General features: G+C 44.0%; 1 protein-coding gene across 3 annotated transcripts in view; it reads left to right on the forward strand.

Annotated features, from left to right (window-relative positions):
* The window catches only part of LOC120986426 (tetratricopeptide repeat protein 39A-like), a 44,200-nt gene that overhangs the window by 5,859 nt on the left and 13,276 nt on the right, over positions 1 to 25,065 (forward strand). Inside the window, exons 1-10 of one of the 3 annotated variants that reach the window (XM_040414988.1) lie at positions 9,006 to 9,089; positions 12,642 to 12,743; positions 13,793 to 13,924; positions 14,594 to 14,649; positions 16,355 to 16,422; positions 18,151 to 18,215; positions 18,390 to 18,489; positions 19,458 to 19,523; positions 19,723 to 19,831; positions 22,403 to 22,470. In XM_040414988.1, coding sequence (XP_040270922.1) covers positions 9,061 to 9,089; positions 12,642 to 12,743; positions 13,793 to 13,924; positions 14,594 to 14,649; positions 16,355 to 16,422; positions 18,151 to 18,215; positions 18,390 to 18,489; positions 19,458 to 19,523; positions 19,723 to 19,831; positions 22,403 to 22,470 — 795 coding nt within the window. In that variant the 5' untranslated portion in view covers positions 9,006 to 9,060. Of the gene's footprint in view, positions 1 to 9,005; positions 9,090 to 9,113; positions 9,265 to 12,641; positions 12,744 to 13,792; positions 13,925 to 14,593; positions 14,650 to 16,354; positions 16,423 to 18,150; positions 18,216 to 18,389; positions 18,490 to 19,457; positions 19,524 to 19,722; positions 19,832 to 22,402; positions 22,471 to 25,065 lie in introns of those variants that run through there. The other 2 variants (XM_040414989.1, XM_040414990.1) reach the window with 2 other exon arrangements.

Consider the following 25,065-nt stretch of genomic DNA (forward strand, 5'->3'; position numbering starts at 1 on the left):
CTGTAAGGCTTCATTCAGACGTCCGGATGCGTTTTGCGGATCCGATCCATCTATCAGTGCATCCGTAAAAATCATGCGGACATCTGAATGGAGCTTTACAGGGGGGTAATCAATGACAGGGGGGTGATCAATGACAGGGGGGTGATCAGGGAGTCTATATGGGGTGATCACCACAGTCATTGATCATGCCCCTGTAAGGCTTCATTCAGACGTCCGGATGCGTTTTGCGGATCGGATCCATCTATCAGTGCATCCGTAAAAATCATGCGGACATCTGAATGGAGCTTTACAGGGGGGTAATCAATGACAGGGGGGTGATCACCACAGTCATTGATCATGCCCCTGTAAGGCTTCATTCAGACGACCGGATGCGTTTTGCGGATCCGATCCATGTATCAGTGCATCCGTAAAAATCATGCGGACATCTGAATGGAGCTTTACAGGGGGGTGATCAGGGAGTCTATATGGGGTGATCACCACAGTCATTGATCATGCCCCTGTAAGGCTTCATTCAGACGTCCGGATGCGTTTTGCGGATCCGATCCATCTATCAGTGCATCCGTAAAAATCATGCGGACATCTGAATGGAGCTTTACAGGGGGGTAATCAATGACAGGGGGGTGATCAGGGAGTCTATATGGGGTGATCACCACAGTCATTGATCATGCCCCTGTAAGGCTTCATTCAGACGTCCGGATGCGTTTTGCGGATCCGATCCATCTATCAGTGCATCCGTAAAAATCATGCGGACATCTGAATGGAGCTTTACAGGGGGGTAATCAATGACAGGGGGGTGATCACCACAGTCATTGATCATGCCCCTGTAAGGCTTCATTCAGACGACCGGATGCGTTTTGCGGATCCGATCCATGTATCAGTGCATCCGTAAAAATCATGCGGACATCTGAATGGAGCTTTACAGGGGGGTAATCAATGACAGGGGGGTGATCAGGGAGTCTATATGGGGTGATCACCACAGTCATTGATCACGCCCATGTAAGGCTTCATTCAGACGTCCGGATGCGTTTTGCGGATCCGATCCATCTATCAGTGGATCCGTAAAAATCATGCGGACGTCTGAATGGAGCTTTACAGGGGGTTGATCAATGACAGGGGGGTAATCAATGACAGGGGGGTGATCAGGGAGTCTATATGGGGTGATCAGGGGTGATTAGGGGTGATCAGGGGCTAATAAGGGGTTAATAAGTGACGGGGGGGGGGTGTAGTGTAGTGTAGTGGTGCTTGGTGCTACTTTACTGAGCTACCTGTGTCCTCTGGTGGTCGATCCAAACAAAGGGGACCACCAGAGGACCAGGTAGCAGGTATATTAGACGCTGTTATCAAAACAGCGTCTAATATACCTGTTAGAGGTTAAAAAAAACACATCTCCAGCCTGCCAGCGAACGATCGCCGCTGGCAGGCTGGAGATCAACTCTCTTACCTTCCGTTCCTGTGAGCGCGCGCGCCTGTGTGCGCGCGTTCACAGGAAATCTCGCGTCTCGCGAGATGACGCGTATATGCGTGACTGTGCGCAGCGCTGCCACCTCCGGAACGCGATCCTGCGTTAGGCGGTCCGGAGGTGGTTAAACTATAAATTGGACGGGAGGGGGGTGTGAAAGTGTAGAATACTGCCGTTATACACCCTGCAGAGTCCAGCAGAAAGCGTATATATACACCGTGTGTGAGGCCTCATGAACACAAACGTATTTTTTGTCTGCATTTTTTGCGGGCCCATTCATCATCAGTATAAGGTTGTGTGTATATGTTACATGTTGGACAACTACCTGATGTGAATACAGCCCAAGATCAGTGGCCCAGCGTCATTTAACCCCTGTTACTTATTCACATCAGTAGAGTGTCCATCTGGCGGCACTCTAGTGGATTCCATGCCGGGCATCGCCTCTGTATGTTGGCAGTGTGAGGTCAGTGGCCCAAAGTCATTTAACCCTTTAAAAAAACAGCTAAATATACCTGTGAGGAAAATGGATTATTATTTACTGGCAGCCCTGATTGTCAGTTGATTCACCTTTGTACATGTACACAGTCAGTGTACATGCAAAATATGTTCCAACCCCCCAGCCATCTGATTGTCAGCTAGCAAGGGAGAAAGCCCCAGGGGTCCAGGCTTCAAGGAGGCCCCAGGTGGATAATGTCACACCACAACCAGCCAGTTTGGAGGCAGCCAAATCTGCAGGAAAACCCCCAGCAGGAGGTCTCAGCTCTTGCCCAAAATCAATGATTCCTCCCAGACATGTTGGCACCTACATTTCATAAGGAATTATAAATCGCCCGGCCATCGCAGGCGCAAACCAGATACATATTTGTGTCCCGGTGGCTACGGTGAACAGGCCCATAGGCTTTGTTTGATGGGGGCATGCCAGGGAAGGGAGATATCCATATCTCCCCACAGAAACCCAATAGCGGCACCATGTTTGGACTCTAGTTGTAGCCGGAAACCAGGCGGATCAGTTGGTCCCAGAACCATCTCCCTGTGACCATCTGGACTGGAGCTATGAACCCTAAAGGGTTTTGTGGGTCATTTGCAGCCAGTCCAGCAGAGGAGGGTGGACCCCTCCCACAGGCCGGAAGGGGAGGGGCCAGCTACAGGTTAAAAGGCTTGTGCCAGCAAGTGGGCGTGTCTTTCTCTGAAGAAGGGTCACATCGTGTAATGTGTTTAGGGGGACCCAGGAACTAGCTGAGATCGCGGCCCTTCATGTGACTACAGCAAAGAACACCTCACAACCTAAAGGAACTTTCATCTTACCCAGTAACTGACTTTTACTCTGCTAAAGGCCTCATGCACACGACTGTTTTTTTTTTGCGGTCCGCAAAAACGGGGTCCGTAGGTCCGTGTCCGTTTTTTCTTCCGTGGGTCTTCCTTGATTTTTGGAGGATCCACGGACATGAAGGAAAAAGTCGTTTTGTTGTCCGCCTGGCCATGCAGAGCCAAACGGATCCGTCCTGATTTACAATGCAAGTCAATGGGGACGGATCCGTTTGACGTTGACACAATATGGTGCAATTGCAAACGGATCCGTCCCCCATTGACTTTCAATATAAAGTCAGGAGTCCCTATTATACCATCGGATTGGAGTTTTCTCCAATCCGATGGTATATTGTAACTTGAAGCATCCCTATCACCATGGGAACGCCTCTGTTAGAATATACCATCGGATTTGAGTTAGATCGTGAAAACTCATATCCGACAGTATATTCTAACACAGAGGCGTTCCCATAGTGATGGGGACGCTTCAAGTTAGAATATACTAAGAACTGTGTACATGACTGCCCTCTGCTGCCTAGCAGCACCCGATCTCTTACAGGGGGCTGTGATCCGCACAATTAACCCCTCAGGTGCCGCACCTGAGGGGTTAATTGTGCGGATCATAGCCCCCTGTAAGAGATCGGGTGCTGCCAGGCAGGAGGGGGCACACCCCTCCCTCCCCCTCCTAATTTAAATTCCCCTCCCCGATCATTGGTGGCAGCGGAGAGTTCCGATCGGAGTCCCAGTTTAATCGCTGGGACTCCGATCGGTAACCATGGCAACCAGGAAGCTACTGCAGTCCTGGTTGCCATGGTTACTTAGCAATTTTAGAAGCATTATACTTACCTTTGCTGTCTGTGACCGGCCGGGCGCTCCTCCTACTGGTAAGTGAAAGGTCTGTGCGGCGCATTGCTTATAGCACAGACCTGTCACTTACCAGTAGAAGGAGCGCCTGGCCGGGCACAGACATCGCAGGTAAGTATAATGCTTCTAAAAATTACTAAGTAACCATGGCAACCAGGACTGCAGTAGCGTCCTGGTTGCCATGGTTACCGATCGGAGCCCAAGCGATTAAACTGGGACTCCGATCGGAACTCTCCGCTGCCACCAATGATAGGGGGGGGATTTTAATTAGGAGGGGGAGGGAGGGGAGGCCGCACTGGCCACCACTGAATGTACAGTAATACAGGGGAGGGAGGGGGGGCCCACTGGCCACCAATGAATGTACAGTAATACAGGGGAGGGAGGGGGGGCCCACTGGCCACCAATGAATTTAAAACTGGGGAGGGAGGGGGGTGTTCCCCCTCCTGCCTGGCAGCACCTGATCTCTTACAGGGGGGTATGATACGCACAATTAACCCCTTAGGTGTGGCACCTGAGGGGTTAATTGTGCGGATCACCCCCTGTAAGAGATCGGGTGCTGCCAGGCAGCAGGGGGCAGTCATGTACACAGTTCTTAGTATATTCTAACTTGAAGCTTCCCCATCACTATGGGAACGCCTCTGTGTTAGAATATACTGTCGGATCTGAGTTTTCATGAAGTGAAAACTCAGCTCTGAAAAAGCTTTTATGCAGACGGATCTACGATCCATCTGTGTAAAAGTAACCTACGGCCACGGACGCGGATGCCAATCTTGTGTGCGTCCGTGAACCGTTGTCCGTCCAAAAAATAGGACCGGTCATATTTTTTTGACGGACAGGAAACACGGATCACGGCCGCGGATGAACAACGGTGCATTTTCCGAAAGTCAATGGGTCCGCAGAAAATTACGGAAAACGGAACAACGGCCACGGATGCACACAACGGTCGTGTGCATGAAGCCTAACCCTGTTGTACCCATATAACCTGTATCTGTAACCTCAGATCACTGTATATATTCTCTGTGTATATTGTGTTATATATAGTGTTTGCCCTTACGGCGATTAAATATATAATTTCATCTTGTGCTGTCTAGTATCTCGATCACGAATCCCCACGTCCGTGTTTTGGCCTAGTTATAAGCTACCGCGGGTTGGTTTCTAACTCTATATAATCCCGTTAGCGGGAAGCTGGTGGCAGATACCCGGGCTGAGACAGCGCTGTTTTCACTGCGGCAGTGGAAAGGCTCTCTCAGCTTGTTGCCTCTCTGTGCCCGCGTGACAGGAGGTGTCTGTGTAAACTGTACCAAGCTGACCTTACCTGCTCCTCTGGAGGGCGTAACGTCACGTTTTTGGTAACCCATGACCATACTGCTTCTCGTGAGCTCGACGTAGGCGACGTCAAGCGGGCACGAGGTGTGGTATTTGTCACAATGTGCCAAGAACCTGACCTCATCTGAATATGATGCGGGGCATCACACTCTGTAAGCTGGCAGTGTGGGATCAGTGGCCCTAATGCATATTAAAGTGCATCTGTCAGCAGATTTGTACCTATGAACCTGGCTGATCCGTTACATGTGCGCTTAGCAGCTGAAGGCATCTGTGTTGGTCCCATGTTCCTATGTGCCTGCATTACTGAGAAAATTATGTTTTAATATATGCAAATGAGCTTCTAGGTGCAATGGGGGCGTTGCGGTTACATCTAGAGGCTCAGCTCTCTCTGCAACTGCTGCTCCCTCTGCATTTTGATTGAAAGGACCAGGCAGTGAAAACGTCACCACACCTGGCCGTCTCAAAGTGCAGAGAACGCAGCAGTTACAGAGAGAGCAGAGCCACTAGGAGTAATGGTAACGCCCCCGTTGCACCTAGAAGCTCATTTGCATATATTAAAACATAATTTTTCTCAGCAATGCGGGCACATAGGAACATGGAACCAACACAGATGCCTTCAGCTGCATTCCGGGAGAGCCTGTGAGATCCAGCCCCCTGGATGTCACAGGCAGGAGGGCTGTAAGTGTATTACAGTGTGTAATACACTTACAGCCAATGCATGACAATACAGAAGTATTGTCATGCATTGTAAAGGGGATCAGAACCCCAAAAGTTGAAGTCACAGAGTGGGACAAAAACTAAAGTGAAAAAAAAAAAAGGTAAAAAAAATAACGTTTTACAAAAAAAAATTTAAAGTTTTAAGTAAAATAAAAATATAAATATTCTTTTGCCAAAATAAAGGGGAAAAAATAGGGAAAAAAGAAAAGTAGACATATTAGGTATCGCCGCGTCCGTATCGGCTCTATAAAACTATCACATGACCTAACCCCTCAAGTGTACATCGTCAAAAAAATAAAAACTGCGCTAAATAAACAATTTTTTGGTCACCTTACATCACTAAAAGTGCAACACCAAGCGATCAAAAAGGCGTATACCCCCCAAAATAGAACCAATCTAACCGTCACCTCATCCCGCAAAAAATGAGCCCCTACCTAAGACAATCGCCCCAAAAAAATATATAAATAACTATGGCTCAGAATATGGAGACACTAAAACATCATTTTTTTTGTTTCAAAAAATGTGGTTATTGTGTAAAACTTAAGTAAATTTTAAAAAAAGTATACGTATTATGTATTGCTGCGTCCGTAACAACCTGCTCTATAAAAATACCACATGACCTAAACCCTCAGGTGACCACCGTAAAAAAATTTAAATAAAAACGGTGTCTAAAAAGCCATTTTTTGTCACTTTACATCACAAAAAGTGTAATAGCAAGCGATCAAAAAGTCATATGCACCCTATAATAGTACCAATCAAACCGTCATCTCATCCCGCAAAAATGATACCCTACATAAGACAATCGCCCAAAAACTAAAAAAACTATGGCTCTCAGAATATGGAGACACTAAAACATGATTTTTTTTTTGTTTCAAAAATTATATTATTGTGTAAAACTTACATAAATAAAAGTAAGTAGAAATATTAGATATCGCCACATCCGTAATTTCCTGCTCTATAAAAATATCACATAGACGAATCCCTTTACATCACAAAAAGTGTAATAGCAAGCGATCAAAAAGTCATATGCACCCTATAATAGTACCAATCAAACCGTCATCTCATCCCGAAGAAAATGAGCCCCTACACAAGACAGTCGCCCAAAAAATTTATAAAACTACGGCTTTCAGAATGTGGAGACACAAAAAAATCTTAATTTTTTTCAAAAATGCTTTGTTATGTAAAACTGAAACAAACTACCAAAAAAAGTTGTCATATTTGGTATTGTCGCGTCTGTAACAACCTGCTCTATAAAAATATCACATGATCTAACCTGTCAGATGAATGTTGTAAATAACAAAAAATAAAAACGGTGCCAAAACAGCTATTTCTTGTTACCTTGCCTCACAAAAAGTGTAATATAGAGCAACCAAAAATCATATGTACCCTAAAATAGTACCAACAAAACTGCCACCTTATCCTGTAGTTTCCAAAATGGGGTCACTTTTTTAGAGTTTCTACTCTAGGGTTGCATCAGGGGGGCTTCAAATAGGACATGGTGTCAAAAAAACAGTCCAGCAAAATCTGCCTTCCAAAGACAATATGGCGTTTCTTTCCTTCTGCGCCCTGCCATGTGCCCGTACAGCAGTTTATGACCACATATGGGGTGTTTCTGTAAACTACAGAATCAGGGCCATAAATATAGAGTTTTGTTTGGCTGTTAATCCTTGCTTTGTAACTGGAAAAAATAGATTAAAATGGAAAATCTACCATAAAAGTAAAATTTTGAAACGTCATCTCTATTTACCATTAATTCTTGTGTAACACCTAAAGGGTTAACAAAGTTTGTAATATCAGTTTACGACCACATATGGGGTGTTTCTGTAAACTACAGAATCAGGGCAATAAATATTGAGTTTTGTTTGGCTGTTAACCCTTGCTTTGTTAATGGCAAAAAATTTATTAAAATGGACCTGAACTGGTCCTTAAAAAGTGGGTTTTGGAAATTTTTTGAAAAATTTCAATATTTGCTTCTAAGCCTTCTAGCGTCCATAAAAAAATAAAACACGAAGTAGACATATGGGAAATGTAAAGAAATAACTATTTTTGGAGGTATTACTATCTATTATAAATGTAGCGAAATAGACATTTGGAAATTTGCTAATTTTTCTAATTTTTTTGTAAATTTGGCTTTTTTTAAATAAATAAAAAAAAAAAAAAATTGACTCAATTTTAACACTAGAATATCAAAAAACTCCAGCAAAATGCGTTGATATTGTCTTTATTTTAGTGCGGCAAAGTTACACTTTGTGTGACGTTTCGGCTGGAATAGCCTTTATCAAACATCAGCCGCTATGGAAGCAGGAACCAGGGAACGCTGCGCTGTGTATAGAGATGGCGTGCAAATGCTCGCATTGGAAAGGAGCGCCACCTAGTTGTGCCGTACTGGTTGTTTCTTCTATCAATTTTACCAGTGTCATGAAGTACAATATGTGACGAGAATTACGATCTCAGAACGGCCTGGATAAGTCAAAGCGTTTTAAAGTTATTACCACATAAAGTGACACTGGTCAGATTTGCTAAAAAATGGCCTGGCCCTTAAGGTGAAAAATGGCAGGGTCCTGAAGGGGTTAAAGGGCTTGTCCCATTACAAAGACGCATGCCCTCTCCTGGTCTGACAAAAACCCTTTATTATGCACTCATTTGTGCCCACTTTGATACCCATTTGTGTGCCAGTCTTTTCTGTTTTCATGTGAGAGCTCAGCGCAATTTATTTTATTATTGAGAAGAGTTCTCATAATTCATTAACGAAACACGAAAAATACTTATTGTAATGGGGGACATTTATCAAAAGTTGTGCAAAGGAAAACTGGCTTAGTTGCCCGTAGCAACCAATCAGATTCCAGCTTTTATTTTTCAGATCTACTTTGTAAAACGAAAGCTGCCATCTGATTGATTGCTGCGGGCAACCAAACCAGTCTTCCTTTGTAGCAGATTCAGCTTTGTTTGTGGTGACGTCATCACGTCACGCTGTGAGACAGGGAGCTCCTGAGGCTGCGCTGCGCCGGGATGGCGGAGTGGGCGCTGGGAGAGGGCGGCCATTTTGCTGAAGCCCCCTACCCGCCCCGTTCAAAAGCATTGATAAATAACACGCCTTGTATCCTCCCCTCACAATACGTAATACACCTAGAAAAAGAGATTCCGGTGTACGTGGTAACTGCATGTACAGAACATACATTCCTGTTTCCAGGCAACGCAAAGCAAAAAAAAAAAAAAAAGTTATCTTTGCACAGCTCTGGTGGGCGTGACTAGATTTTACCTGCGCGCTCCACGTGTCAATGGGCGTGTTTTTCAGGCGCTTCCAGTAGAGAGGGCGTGGCCTGTAATAGCCCCTCCCCCTGTACAGGTGTGGGTGGGCGGGGCCCTGTAGTCACTACAGGTGCCGCAGCATGAGCAGGGCGCAGGATCCTCCGGTCAGGTAGCGTATGATCTATGGACGGTATGGCGCGGGCAGCTCTGTGTGCCATCTCTGATGCTGACCGGCAGCAGCCTGGCATTCAGCTGTGACAGCGGGTAGTCGCTCTCTCTCCAGAGGCATCTGGGGGCCCCAAGATTAGTGGGTAATAATGTGATCTCTTATTCACAGTCCTCAGGTCAGTCCTGTTTTCTTATTCTGCTTTCTATGACTTCTCTGTTATTGTGCAAAGATTGTTCTTAAAGTAGGTTTCCATGTTCCACCGGAAGATAGTAATCAGAGCTCTTATCTCTGAGGGGTCAGAGGTGGTGGACAGGACCTCCAGAGACAGAACTGCAGGTATAGAAGATCCCTCCAGCAGCTGCTTCACCAGCACATCCTGTTACTGGGATCTCATCTCCCTCATTGTTTATCTTCTGCTGCACAGCCTGTCCCTGCACAAGTGTCCACGCCCTGCACTGTTATTTACACAAGGGTCACACCATAAGCATCATGTGAGAACTTACCCCACAAGTCTTATTACAGTAACCGGCTCCTGATCCTCCTATTACCTTGTAACATCTTATTACAGTAACCGGCTCCTGATCCTCTTATTACCCCTGTAACATCTTATTACAGTAACCCGGCTCCTGATCCTCCTATTACCCTGTAACATCTTATTACAGTAACCCGGCTCCTAATCCTCTTATTACCCCTGTACCATCTTATTACAGTAACCCGGCTCCTGACCCTCTTATTACCCTGTAACGTCTTATTACAGTAACCGGCTCCTGATCCTCTTATTACAATAACCCGGCTCCTGATCCTCCTATTACCCTGTAACATCTTATTACAGTAACCCGGCTCCTGATCCTCTTATTACCCCTGTAACATCTTATTACAGTAACCCGGCTCCTGATCCTCTTATTACCCCTGTAACATCTTATTACAGTAACCCGGCTCCTGATCCTCCTATTACCCTGTAACATCTTATTACAGTAACCCGGCTCCTAATCCTCTTATTACCCCTGTACCATCTTATTACAGTAACCCGGCTCCTGACCCTCTTATTACCCTGTAACGTCTTATTACAGTAACCGGCTCCTGATCCTCTTATTACAATAACCCGGCTCCTGATCCTCCTATTACCCTGTAACATCTTATTACAGTAACCCGGCTCCTGATCCTCTTATTACCCCTGTAACATCTTATTACAGTAACCCGGCTCCTGATCCTCCTATTACCCTGTAACATCTTATTACAGTAACCCGGCTCCTAATCCTCTTATTACCCCTGTACCATCTTATTACAGTAACCCGGCTCCTGACCCTCTTATTACCCTGTAACGTCTTATTACAGTAACCGGCTCCTGATCCTCTTATTACAATAACCCGGCTCCTGATCCTCCTATTACCCTGTAACATCTTATTACAGTAACCCGACTCCTGATCCTCCTATTACCCCTGTAACATCTTATTACAGTAACCCGGCTCCTGATCCTCCTATTACCCTGTAACATCTTATTACAGTAACCCGGCTCCTGATCCTCCTATTACCCTGTAACATCTTATTGCAGTATTCTGGCTCCTGATCCTCTTATTACCCTGTAACATCTTATTACAGTAACCCGACTCCTGATCCTCCTATTACCCCTGTAACATCTTATTACAGTAACCCGGCTCCTGATCCTCCTATTACCCTGTAACATCTTATTACAGTAACCCGGCTCCTGATCCTCTTATTACAGTAACCCGGCTCCTGATCCTCCTATTACCCTGTAACATCTTATTACAGTAACCCGGCTCCTGATCCTCCTATTACCCTGTAACATCTTATTACAGTAACCCGGCTCCTGATCCTCCTATTACCCTGTAACATCTTATTACAGTAACCCGGCTCCTGATCCTCTTATTACCCTGTAACATCTTATTACAGTAACCCGGCTCCTGATCCTCCTATTACCCTGTAACATCTTATTACAGTAACCCGACTCCTGATCCTCTTATTACCCCTGTAACATCTTATTACAGTAACCTGGATCCTGATCCTCTTATTACCCCTGTAACATCTTATTGCAGTATTCTGGCTCCTGATCCTCTTATTACCCTGTAACATCTTATTACAGTAACCCGACTCCTGATCCTCCTATTACCCCTGTAACATCTTATTACAGTAACCCGGCTCCTGATCCTCTTATTACAGTAACCCGGCTCCTGATCCTCCTATTACCCTGTAACATCTTATTACAGTAACCCGGCTCCTGATCCTCCTATTACCCTGTAACATCTTATTACAGTAACCCGGCTCCTGATCCTCTTATTACCCTGTAACATCTTATTACAGTAACCCGACTCCTGATCCTCCTATTACCCCTGTAACATCTTATTACAGTAACCCGGCTCCTGATCCTCTTATTACAGTAACCCGGCTCCTGATCCTCCTATTACCCTGTAACATCTTATTACAGTAACCCGGCTCCTGATCCTCCTATTACCCTGTAACATCTTATTACAGTAACCCGGCTCCTGATCCTCCTATTACCCTGTAACATCTTATTACAGTAACCCGGCTCCTGATCCTCTTATTACCCTGTAACATCTTATTACAGTAACCCGGCTCCTGATCCTCTTATTACCCCTGTAACATCCTATTACAGTAACCCGGCTCCTGATCCTCCTATTACCCTGTAACATCTTATTACAGTAACCCGGCTCCTGATCCTCTTATTACCCTGTAACATCTTATTACAGTAACCCGGCTCCTGATCCTCTTATTACCCCTGTAACATCCTATTACAGTAACCCGGCTCCTGATCCTCTTATTACCCCTGTAACATCTTATTACAGTAACCCGGCTCCTGATCCTCCTATTACCCTGTAACATCTTATTACAGTAACCCGGCTCCTGATCCTCTTATTACCCTGTAACATCTTATTACAGTAACCCGGCTCCTGATCCTCTTATTACCCCTGTAACATCTTATTACAGTAACCCGGCTCCTGATCCTCTTATTACCCATGTAACATCTTATTACAGTAACCCGGCTCCTGATCCTCTTATTACCCCTGTATCATCTTACTATACTCACAGTGATATGTTGTTTTGTTCAGGTTTCAGTCTATATTCTATTGGAGATGTAATAACTTTTCATTAATGATTATACGTGCACTGCTCATACTCCACCAAAGTAAATATACAGTAGAGTGACACCCTATTTCTGAAGCGCAGGGATGTTGGGGGTGGTTTTATATCTGAAGCTTATGTACTGAGAATAGATTACCTTTATTTGCTAAACCTTTAATTTATCAGCTGTAGGTGAAGTTTCTCAGGGTGTTTCCATAGGTGGTCAGGAAATGACAGGAAGGCCACTGTCATTCTAAGCCCCACTCCCTGGTACTGATTTAGTTTCTTTCAGGCTTCAGTAACAGGATTTTGCTCATTTGTTGTGCATAACTTATATCAGTATTATTTCTATGGAGTAAAAAATTGTCTGATATTTCTCAATAAAATTGAAATGTACATGTCAGTAGATTTCTCCTTTAAGGAAAGACTTAGACGTGTGATTTGTGTTTGCAGGTCTAACATGGACCTGTACCGGGATCTCAGTGATTGTATGGACGCTCTCAATCTTTTCCTGAACAACCGCTTCGATGAAAGCCTGGAACTTCTACAACCAAGGTGACTGACCTCCCCGTATGCTGTAGAGCTGCGGCCCTCCAGCTGTTGCAAAACTACAACTCCCAGCATGCCCTAATAGCTGTAGCCTGTCCAAGCATGCTGGGAGTTGTAGTTTTGCAACAGCTGGAGGGCCGCAGGTTGAGCATCACTGCTGTAGAGCAAATCTCTGAACTTCTGTAAGCTGAGCAGCGGCTTAGGCAAGGTGGCCGCCCCCATAATCGCGTACCAAAATTTCAAAAATTAAAATTAAACAGTAAATATAGATTAAAATATCTTAGGCGTCACTTGGGTGAGACAGAAAATTCCCTAGTGTTTTTTTGATTGTTTTTGGGGGTGCTGGACACATTTGCCTAATGCCTTATAGATGAGGCTGGAAGCATAAAGATAGACCCCTATTAACATTTTCAAAACCATTATAAAAAGCTATGGAGTTGGACACCTTTGGGGCAATTTTTTTTATGATTCTATTTTACTAATATATATATATTTTTTTTTTTCTATTGGTCTTTTTAAAAAAAAATTAAGCAGTTTTTGTGATACATGGGTTTAAAAATCAGTCAGCTGGCGGCTCATGTGCTGCCTCCTGACCTCATAAACACTAATTTAGGGGCCTTTTCACACTAGCGGTAAAACATATCCTGCAGGAACAAAGCGGTTTTCGTCCGGCCGATCGTTGGCATATTTGCTTGGTTGCGGCTGATTCTCTGTCGGACCCCAATGGGGCCGGACGGATTGCCGGCAGTGCTCGGCTGTGTCCGGCAAGGACTGATCCGACGGGCTGTTCCCAGCCAGAACAGCCTGCGGAATCTATTTTACCGTTTAACTGATATATTCTAATCGGTTTGATAAGCTTTTAGCTCAAATGAGTGTTTATGAGCCGTCAGCTGATGGAACTCAGGAGCAAGAATCTGCAAATAGACTGCTTTTTGTTTAACCCCATGTATCCCAAAAACTGCTGAAATTTTTTAATAAACACCTATTGAAAGCGCAAGATGAGTAAAATGTTGCCTCGAAGGTGCCCATAGCCTTTAAGTATCTTCCTTTCATAGGGCTAAAGACAGCATGTACCACAGTCTCGTATATGGCACTATCCTGGAGATGCAGGCTATGATGACATTCGAACACGATGACATCAGCAATGCTGGGCAGGTGATGAAGCAGGCACAAGAGCTATGCCAAAGGTAACATTCTGAACAAAGATCAGATGATTTAAAGGACAGCTCCACCTTCCGTTTTCTTTGCAGATATAGATATTAAATTACTTCAATCAGTGGAAAGGCTTTTGGAGAAAATGCAGACAGCAGGTTATAGAGCAGGAGGAGCTGAGCAGACTGATATATAGTTGTATGGGAAAAGATTCAGGATAATTTGTCATTTAGTCATCCAAATCTCTGCTCGTTCTGGGCTTAGGAGTCATGTGGGTGGTCTTAGTGTCTGACAGCCTTGTCCTTATGACTGTGTATACAGAGATTGCTGCGAGTAACTGATAAGGACCGCCCACATGACTCCTAAGCCCAGAACGAGCAGAGGTTTAGATCAGGCATGCTCAACCTGTGGCCCTCCAGCTGTTGCAAAGCTTCAACTCCCAGCATACCCTAATAGCTGTAGGGCTGTCCAGGCTTGCTGGGAGTAGTAGTTTTGCAACAGCTGGAGGAAGTTGAGCATCCCTGGTTTAGGTGAATAAATGTATTTATATTTTTACAGAATTTTTTTCACGCTCAGCTCCTCCTGCTCTATGCAGACTGCACCACATTTTGTTATATGACGTCCAGGTGTAGTCAACATCCGGTTAATATTATAGAGATGTGATCTACGGTAAATTATTATTATAATTTTTTTTATTTTTTCAGGTTCAGGAAGAAAACTTCCCTCCTTTATAAATCCGGAGCAGAAACCTTTACAGAAGGTGAGATTCTTATTTTCTTATTTGTAACAAACCCTCAGATGTGAGAAGTACTAGGACTCTACAGGTTTCTGTTCACTGATAGCAAGCAAAAATGTTTTAAATTCCACAAGATTAAAGCATAAAATAAATTAGAAAATTGCAGATTTTTCCCATTATATTATCCGTTTTAATTTCAGCCCTGAAAATACCGCCATATAATTGCTAAATAATACTGCCATATAGTGGTAAAATAATTTTCAGTATCCAAATAAATCGCACTGGATGGTTTTAGTTTCCTCCTACTGTTCACGCCCTTTGTGTGCCCCCTGGTAAATGGGTACCCTGAGCAGTTTGCCACCTCCTAAAACTGATCCTGCATTGAAGATGAAGCTGTCACACTTATATGGTATCATAGGAAAAATTGCTGCAGTTTTTCTTTTTCAAGAGGAAGGTAAACCCACTGAGCTGTTGCCATCTGTCTCTTACAAAGAGGTTCTGCGGTAGCTGCAGTGTATATTGTAGAAGAGTAAGGCCTCTTTCAGACGGGCGTTGCGGGAAAAGGTGCGGGTGCGTTGCGGGAACATGCGCGATTTTTCCGCGCGAGTGCAAAACATTGTAATGCGTTTTGCACTCGCGTGAGAAAAATCGGCATGTTTGGTACCCAAACCCGAACTTCTTCACAGAAGTTCGGGTTTGGGTTAGGTTCTGGGTAGATTGTATTATATTCCCTTATAACATGGTTATAAGAGAAAATAATAGCATTCTGAACACAGAATGCATAGTAAGATAGCGCTGGAGGGGTTAAAAAAAAAAAAATATAAATAAATTAAACTCGCCTTAATCCACTTGCTCGCGCAGCCGGCATCTCCTTCTGTCTTCTTTTTTGCTGTGTGCAGGAAAAGGACTTGTGGTGACATCACTCCGGTCATCACATGGTCCGTCACATGATCTTTTACCATGGTGATGGATCATGTGATGAACGGAGTGACGTCACCACAGGTCCCTTTCCTGCACACAGCAAAGAAAGAAGACAGAAGGAGATGCCGGCTGCGCGAGCAAGTGGATTAAGGTGAGTTTAATTATTATTATTATTTTTATTATTTTTTATTTATATTTTTTAACCCCTCCAGCGCTATTTTACTATGCATTCTGTATTCAGAATGCTATTATTTTCCCTTATACCCATGTTATAAGGGGAAATAATAATGATCGGGTCTCCATCCCGATCGTCTCCTGGCAACCGTGCGTGAAAATCGCACCGCATCCGCACTTGCTTGTGGATGCTTGCGATTTTCACGCAACCCCATTCATTTCTATGGGGCTTGCGTTACGTGAAAAAACGCACAAAGAGGAGCATGCTGCGATTTTCACGCAACACACAAGTGATGCGTGAAAATCACCGCTCGTGTGCACAGCCCCATAGAAATGAATGGGTCAGGATTCAGTGCTGGTGCAACTCGCGCATCGCATCCGCGCGGAAAACTCGCCCGTGTGAAAGGGGCCTTACTTCAGCAACAAAAACCTGCGCACCTTGAATTGTGAACATGTAACCTGAGACCTTGCCTCTGGCTGGGATCACTCACCTCATGTACTCCAGTCCTGGCTGTACTGCTCCATGCTCTGTAGTTGCATAGTGTATGGAGATCTCTACATAGCTTCCCCCTGATGGTGAACACTGGGGTTTGGCGCTGACGCACTGGTCACACTGGTGTATTTCATGTTGCAGTTGAGGCACATGCAGAAGTTTGCTTCGCCGAGTGTCTGCTACAAAGGGCGGCTTTGATCTTCCTGCAGGTACGTCTGTCATTTTCATCTACAAATAAATCACAAAACTTTAACTCTGGAAGTCATCTAGAAGGGACGGACCCAGAGCTACTATAGAAAATGAATCAGTATAAGGGCTGTTTCAGATGGGCGTGTGCAGTGCTGAAAGCACACTCCGTGTGAGCGTGATTCTCGGTTCTGGACGCAGCTCTTTTCTTCTGGAGTGCATAGCATTATACTGATTTATAATGCTGTGTGTCTCTGCATGACCTGTGTCTACTGAATTATACTGACATAAAGCTGTTAGTATCATTCTGTAGCAGTGAGGTCATGCAAAGACACACAGCATTATAAATGTGCAACATAGAAAAGAGCATTGTCCAGAATGTAGAATCACGCTCACACATAGAGTGTGATTTCGGCACTGGACACGCTCATGTCAAACAGCCCTAATTTATATCATGAGAAGTTTCTGTAAATATGAATTCTTAACATGCTACTCCTATGTACAAGAATATAACTACTATAATACTGCTCCTATATACAAGAATATAACTACTATAATACTGCTCCTATGTACAAGAATATAACTACTATAATACTGCTTCTATGTACAAGAATATAACTACTATAATACTGCCTCCTATGTACAAGGATATAACTACTATAATACTGCCCCTATGTACAAGTATATAACTACTATAATACTGCTCCTATGTACAAGAATAGAACTACTATAATACTGCTCCTATGTACAAGAATAGAACTACTATAATACTGCCCCTATGTACAAGAATATAACTACTATAATACTGCTTCTATGTACAAGAATATAACTACTATAATACTGCCTCCTATGTACAAGGATATAACTACTATAATACTGCCCCTATGTACAAGTATATAACTACTATAATACTGCTCCTATGTACAAGAATAGAACTACTATAATACTGCTCCTATGTACAAGAATAGAACTACTATAATACTGCTCCTATGTACAAGTATATAACTACTACAATACTGCCCCTATGTACAAGTATATAACTACTATAATACTGCTTCTATGTACAAGAATATAACTACTATAATACTGCCTCCTATGTACAAGAATATAACTACTATAATACTGCCTCCTATGTACAAGAATATAACTACTATAATACTGCCTCCTATGTACAAGAATATAACTGCTATAATACTGCCTCCTATGTACAAGAATATAACTACTATAATACTGCCTCCTATGTACAAGGATATAACTACTATAATACTGCCCCTATGTACAAGAATAGAACTACTATAATACTGCCCCTATGTACAAGAATAGAACTACTATAATACTGCTCCTATGTACAAGAATAGAACTACTATAATACTGCTCCTATGTACAAGAATAGAACTACTATAATACTGCTCCTATGTACAAGAATAGAACTACTATAATACTGCCTCCTATGTACAAGGATATAACTACTATAATACTGCCCCTATGTACAAGAATATAACTACTATAATACTGCTCCTAGGTGCAAGAATATAACTACTATAATACTGCTCCTATGTACAAGAATATAACTACTATAATACTGCCTCCTATGTACAAGAATATAATTACTATAATACTGCCTCCTATGTACAGGAATATAACTACTATAATACTGCTTCCTATGTACAAGGATATAACTACTATAATACTGCTCCTATGTACAGGAATATAACTACTGTAAGTGTAATCCTATAAATCTTCTTTTGCAGGATGAGAATATGATACATTTCATAAAGGGTGGGATGAAGGTTCGGAGTAGTTACCTCATCTACAGGTGAGACCAGTATGTAACATATGGAAACAAGTCCAGTTGTATTATTTGGTAGATTAGCAGTCTCCAGCTGTTGCAGTACTATAACTCTCAGCATGCTCTGACAACCTATGGAGGTGAGATTATGTCTGTCCCTCTAAGTAACTACGATATGAATGGAGGTCTCTCTCTTTCCAGAGATCTGAATAACTTTGTGCAGTCCAATGGCTTCAAGAAGGGCGAGTCACACGTTCACCTCCAGGGCGGCGTCTCGCTGGGTATTGGAGCATTTAATTTGGTGAGTATTGTCTGTGTGTAGCTCGTGCTGTGGACTGTGTCCTCCTGTCTTGTGCTGTTATTCTTCATGACACTTTTCTGTCTTTTCTTGCCGCCAGTGGATTTCAGTCCGGAGGTAAATGTATATGATTACATTACAATGGACATTTGGTGGGAGGAGGGGGGTGGAAAGTGCACTCATCGCCAGTATCTCTTGAGTTCTTGATAGATGGACAGATTTAACCGGGCACCAAAACCTGCAGTTAATGTTCCTTCAAGTTGCTTTGCAGGTTAATGTCCTCCATCGCTCACGGTTATCAGCCATCCCAGGTTATGGATAGGCCAACTGTAGTCTTCATCCGTCGTGGTTACTAAAACAGGACAGTAAATTTCCTGACCCTCCCAAAGTTTTACCACCTAGAAAAGAAGGGCTTTGTTTTTGTTATCCTTGTTGCCTCCATTTTTGTAACCCTTGGGTCAGATCTTCTTCCATTGGTTCTTGAAACCCAAGGCAAGGGCCCGTCTCCTTGGTATGTACTAATGCCTGTTATGACCTGCCTTTTTAAGTAGCTTTGGGTTGGTGGTCTCAGGTCAGAACATGTTAACATCTTAACATTTACGTTTACTCCTTAGTTACACACTGTATTGCACTCCAGAGCTGCATTCATAGTTCTGCTGGTTGCTATTGGAAACAGTCAGCAAGCTTGTGTCATATATACCCCTAACAGCTTAGCTGAGCTCCTATTTTGCAGCATGACAGTTATCCTGAATCAACAAATGATGTAGTGTTCAGATACTGAACAAGGAGGGAGATTTCCAGCTGTGAAGCCTGTAGAATTGTGACTGCAGCCCAGTAGATGATATGTAATATATTTGCACAGTGACAGCACTTTTTATCTAGAGTACTATGCGTGTACCTGTGGTAACCAAATCTGTAGAGAAGCAGTCATGACTCGGTCCTGCTCACTGACTTCTCTGTGTTCCTCTTAGACGTTGTCTCTCTTCCCTCCACGAATTTTGAAGATTCTGGAATTTGCCGGCTTCTCTGGAGATAAGGTCTCTTTATGTTTCCTTCCAGTGTCTTGGTATATTATTATATCTGTTCCCTGTAATTATAAAGTTATACCTGGCTGTGGTTGGTCAGATGGCACACCAACATACATGAAGCCATTGTGACCTACTGAAGCCACCAGTGAGGTCTCATGTAAGGGCTAGGATGTCTCTGGTGTTTTCAACTTGTCCTTTTCCTCCTCAGGATTATGGTCTTAGTCAGCTCCGTGAAGGTGCCTCATCGTATAACCTGCGCTCCTTGCTATGCACCATGGTTCTGCTATGTTACTACACCCTCCTGAGCATTGTCCTAGGTGAGCATCCTCCTTGTGGCCCCGTTACATGTCTTCTGTTGCAGAATCGTAGGAGCGTCTGCTGGTCACAGATCAGCCGGAGCACTCACAAGAACTTAATGGTCTATATAGTCTGTTCAAGTTTTGTCCTTTTAGATCCCTACACAGAGTCCTATTAAATTTTAACCGTTTAATAGTCCCACAAGGGGGCTATAATAGGCGGGTCTAAAATACATTGCAGTCAATGTCATTTCTGTACTGATATCCACCGGCAGGCTGTGCCAGAGAGGAGCCTTCACTAGGCCACAGCCTGCTGGGACACTCTGGAGGTAGGCCTGGAGCCTTCACTAGGCCACAGCCTGCTGGGACACTCTGTAGGTAGGCCTGAAGCCTTCACTAGGCCACAGCCTGCTGGCACTGATGTCAGCACCCCTGGATCTCTTTTGTTTGTTCCATTTGTAACTGCTTACATGCCACGGGTGCTATTGCCCACAGCATGTACGGCCAGGATCGTCGCCACTGCTTATCCGGGATGTAGAGCAGGAGCAAGGTTCTAATGTTAGAGCTGAGCCCCTGCTCTCTTCTGCATGGGAGACCTGTACAGCTCTTAGGCTGGGCCACCATAAAAAGGTGGATTTCCAGCCTAAAGCTCCTTAGTGACCGCCCTTAAAAGGTGTATTGTTGGTCACGAGGGGTTAATACAGACTCTGTATTCAAACCTCCAAAATGATACCAAACCAGGACACCATCCCCAAATTAATTCCATCACAGACACAAAACCCCAACGACCTAAGACTAGAACAGTTAAACTAACTTGGGCTTGACACTACTTAAAGGGGTTGTCCGGTATTTGAAAAACGTGGCTGCTGTAGTCTAAAAACCGTGCCTGTCACTGGACTTCACTGAAGTGAATGGGGCTGAGCTGCAGTACCACATACAAGCTGAGGACTGGTGTGGAGCTGCTTTTGGAAGAGAGCAGACAATTTTTTTCTAATCTTGGACAACTGTTTCAATGAATACAAATTCCAGATTCAACCCCCAAATTAATTTCAGACCCCAGACTCAAATTTAATTTCATACAGGCCACCAGTCACATTGCCCAGTGGCTCCTCCTTGGTGAATAAGTCATGGGTGTAGCCAGAGGGTGGACATGGCTCAGCGCTACCATTACGCTCATGCAGCCACAATAAGTCCACCCTCTCACCTGCATCGACATCATGGTGACTTCATCACACACTGGACCATCAAAGTAAAGTGTGTACTACAAAAACATTACTGCCATGAAAGTAAGGTGCTGTATATGAAGCAAATCATCAAAATCTATGGCTGAAAAAAAAATTGGATTGACCCTATCGGAGAACACTCCAAGGACTACATACACCTATGGGAGGAAGATCAGAACCAATATCAGCCGAAAGAGTAGGTGACTGAGGATTAGAACAATCTCCCATCACATGTAGTTGGGTAATCTACAGTAAGTGAAGCTAATCCTACCTGGGATAGTCATGTCTATCCTAAGAGAAGCAAGACACTCCTTAACGTTAAAATGACAACAATCAGAAGGAAAGGTCGATAGACATGTTAATGATATGCAAATGATAACAAAATGGAAAAAACACAATATTCAAAACATCTCAGCTTATTCAGTATGGAGGCTATTAATGGTTGTCTCAGGAATGCTCTGTCACAATGAATGCACTTGGGCACGCAAATCACCAAGATCTACTTCTGGCAGCTCCCTTTGCAATTGCCGACCAATGACATCCCAGATTTGGTTGATGGGACTCAAGTTTGGAGATGCTACAGGCCATGGTTGCATGTTTAGGCTGCTCACAGTAGGACGGGAAATTCTTCTAATCAGATGATCCGTTCTTCTGTGCAGAGGTTCTCCTCAGTGCACCTCTTGCTGACTTTCTGGTTTGTTGTTCTCCCAACCACCGGGACACTCAAGGTTGAACAGTGCTGACCTCTCGGCCTAAGCACGTAGCGATCTGCCAGAGTGATAAACCAAGTCTGTCAGTTTGTGACAAGTGGTGATAAGTGGCAAATCGATGGACAGGAGGCATCACACAATCATCCCATATGGCTTAATCCAATTACTGAGGTTTCATGTGGCCAAGAAACATTGCTTTTAATCTGGCTTTTATGCCCACCACCACAGATTGGGGCTAGGTGTTTGAAAATTCGATCAACTGCAGATCTTAGTGACACCTACTGCTATCTCGATTTGCATAACCTTTTATGGCTTGTCCTTCTTGGAGCTGCAGTTAGTGTTGAGGAGTGTAACGTAAGGGCAGTCCAGATGGACCAGGGGGTCTTTTTCTGACATCAATCTTCTATGTTTCTAAAGTGTGAAGACAAGAGTCTAGGAGAACGTTTCTTTTTTTGCTAAAGTCTTCTGTGTCCCCCTAAAACTTGGTGGTAGCAAAAACAACTGCGATCATCAAGCCTCTGTTTATTTCTGTGCAAGAACAGCCATAGTCCCCAGTAGATGGAGAGAAATGTCTAAAAAAAACTTAACCCGACTGTTCAGGAGATCTTCTGTAGAATGTGGTGGAGCATAGTCCTGGGAGTCTTCCTCATGTTTTACAGGAATCGGTGATGAAGATCTTACAGAAGCCGATTCCCTTCTTCAGCCCTACCTCAGCCGATATCCTAAGGTGAGAACGGGTCTACAAAGATGGACTTTTCAGTATTAGTAAACCTTGACCATTCTATAAAAGCCTTATGAGATTTTTCTAATCCACAATGTCCATCAGCATGAAGGTAATGGGGACTTAATGCAGGGCCTCTGCCAGGCCCTCCAACCTTCACTTACTATGCAGGGCCCACCTTCTCTACATATTGCTATGCAGGGGCAGACTGGAAACGGGGAAAAAGTGGCCCTGGAAAAAATGCTAAAAGTGGCCACGTTTTGTAGTCTGGTTCAAATTGATGGAAGTCAAGGCCAGCAATACCATATTGTGGCACATTATACCTCCCCAACAGTGCCAAATACCACAGTGCATCACAAAATACTGCCGCCAGCAGTACAAAGTACATCCTCAAAAACTTCCACTGGCCGGTTGTGAGGAGGGCTCAGGTGGCCCCCTGAAAAATTTCCCTGTAAGATCTATGGCACCGCACCTGTCGCCAGGGATAGGCCTTCAGCTTTCTATGGGCATGTTCCCATCTGCATTGGAGGACCTGCTCGGGGCCTTTGTCGCAGATTCCACCAAAAAAGCAGGCACCCAAAGGGACCCCATTATAGTCTATAGGATCTGTTTGGCTCTGTTCAGGTCAGTTACGTCCTGCATGCAGCACTTTCATTATTTTTGTTGTTCTGCTCCTCTAACAGAATAACAAAAATAACTAGCGCTGATGTGAATGTGACCTTATAGTGCTTGAAGACACTTCTGCTGCTGGGTTCTGAACCAAGGACCTGCTGTATGAGAGATAGAAACCTTAGCAATGGCAGGAGGTTCTCCGACTAAAAGCCTCAATAGTATTCTTCCCTATTGTAATCTGCTGATATGTATAAATACATCTCTATAGATCAGCACATTATATAGGATAACAGTATAATATATACATACCCATACAAAATGTATTTGTTGCAATTTATTTTGCTCCTTTACATTTTTGGTAATTGCTGTTACCCCATACAGTGTACTGATTATATAGAGATCAGTACATTATACATGGGAAGAATACTATTGAGGCTTTTAGAACATCTGGCATTTTCCACAGTCAAGCCTGTGGCTCAACTGCTAAGGTTTCTGTCTCTCATACAGAAGGTCCTTGGTTCAAGACCCTGCAGCCGACAGAGGTATCCTCAAGCACTATTAGAATGCCTGATTCTTTAAAGGGGTGTTTCAGTTTTGCAATTTTCAGCACCAGTTGACAGGAAACAACACGGTATCACTTACTAATAGTGTTTATCTGTACTGCCCCGTTTTCCTTCCCTCCACCGCGGTCTCATGGCATTTGGTTCCCCATCACGTCTACATCTGAGGTGTGGTAAGGCTGTGCCCTTGTGACACATCATCGGTGATCTGCGTGATGTTCTGCTCATTCTCCTGGACCCTGTAGACGTGATGTCAGCAGTGATACCATGTCTTAGGCCCCTTTCACACGGGCGAGCATTCCGCGCGGATGCGATGCGTGAGGTGAACGCATTGCACCCGCACTGAATACCGACCCATTCATTTCTATGGGGCTGTTCACATGAGCGGTGATTTTCACGCATCACTTGTGCGTTGCGTGAAAATCGCAGCATGCTCTATATTCTGCATTTTTCACGCAACGCAGGCCCCATAGAAGTAAATGGGGTGCGTGAAAATCGCAAGCAAGTGCGGATGCGGTGCGATTTTTTTTTTTCACGCACGGTTGCTAGGAGACGATCGGGATAGAGACCCGATCATTATTATTTTCCCTCATAACATGGTTATAAGGGAAAATAATAGCATTCTGAATACAGAATGCATAGTAAAACAGCGCTGGAGGGGTTAAAAAAATAAAATAAAAAATTAACTCACCTTAGTCCACTTGATCGTGGCCCGGCATCTCCTTCTGTCTCCTTTTGCTGAACAGGACCTGTGGTGAGCATTTATTACAGGAAAATGACCTTTGGTGACGTCACTCCGATCATCACATGATCCATCACATGATCTTTTACCATGGTGACGTACCATGTGATGACCGGAGTGACGTCATCAAAGGTCCTTTACCCAGGTCCTGAAGAAAGAATACAGAAGGAGATGCCGGGCTGCGCTATCAAGTGGACTAAGGTGAGTTAAATGATTATTATTATTTTTTTTTTTAACCCCTCCAGCGCTATTTTACTTTGCATTCTGTATTCAGAGGAGGAGAGGGAGAGAGAGGCAGAGACCTGATGCTACAGACACTCTCTGTGAGTCTTGAGCCGTGTAAGCATGGGACTTGGATCGCAATTATGGTGGAGGGGCCAAAATGCACTTTGATTTATATAATGCAGTAAGGTTGAACGCTGGTGTTTTCTTTTTTTGTGTGTCATCAGAAAACCCCTTTTATAGAGCAGCTACTCATAAGAACACAGCTTAATAGCAATCTCTGCAAGCGGAATGGCCAAACCATGTGCAGGGACTCTTTCTAATGTCCTGTCTGGCCCCCCAGCCCCATATCAACTGAATGTTCTGCCCCCATTGACAGTACCCCAGTGTTATTATGCATGCTGAGCCCTGGCAGAGGGGCTTTGTGCATACACAACCTCTCTACCTCTTATAGCTACTCCACAG

This window comes from Bufo bufo, chromosome 1, assembly GCF_905171765.1.
Source record: "Bufo bufo chromosome 1, aBufBuf1.1, whole genome shotgun sequence".
Taxonomy (NCBI): domain Eukaryota; kingdom Metazoa; phylum Chordata; class Amphibia; order Anura; family Bufonidae; genus Bufo; species Bufo bufo.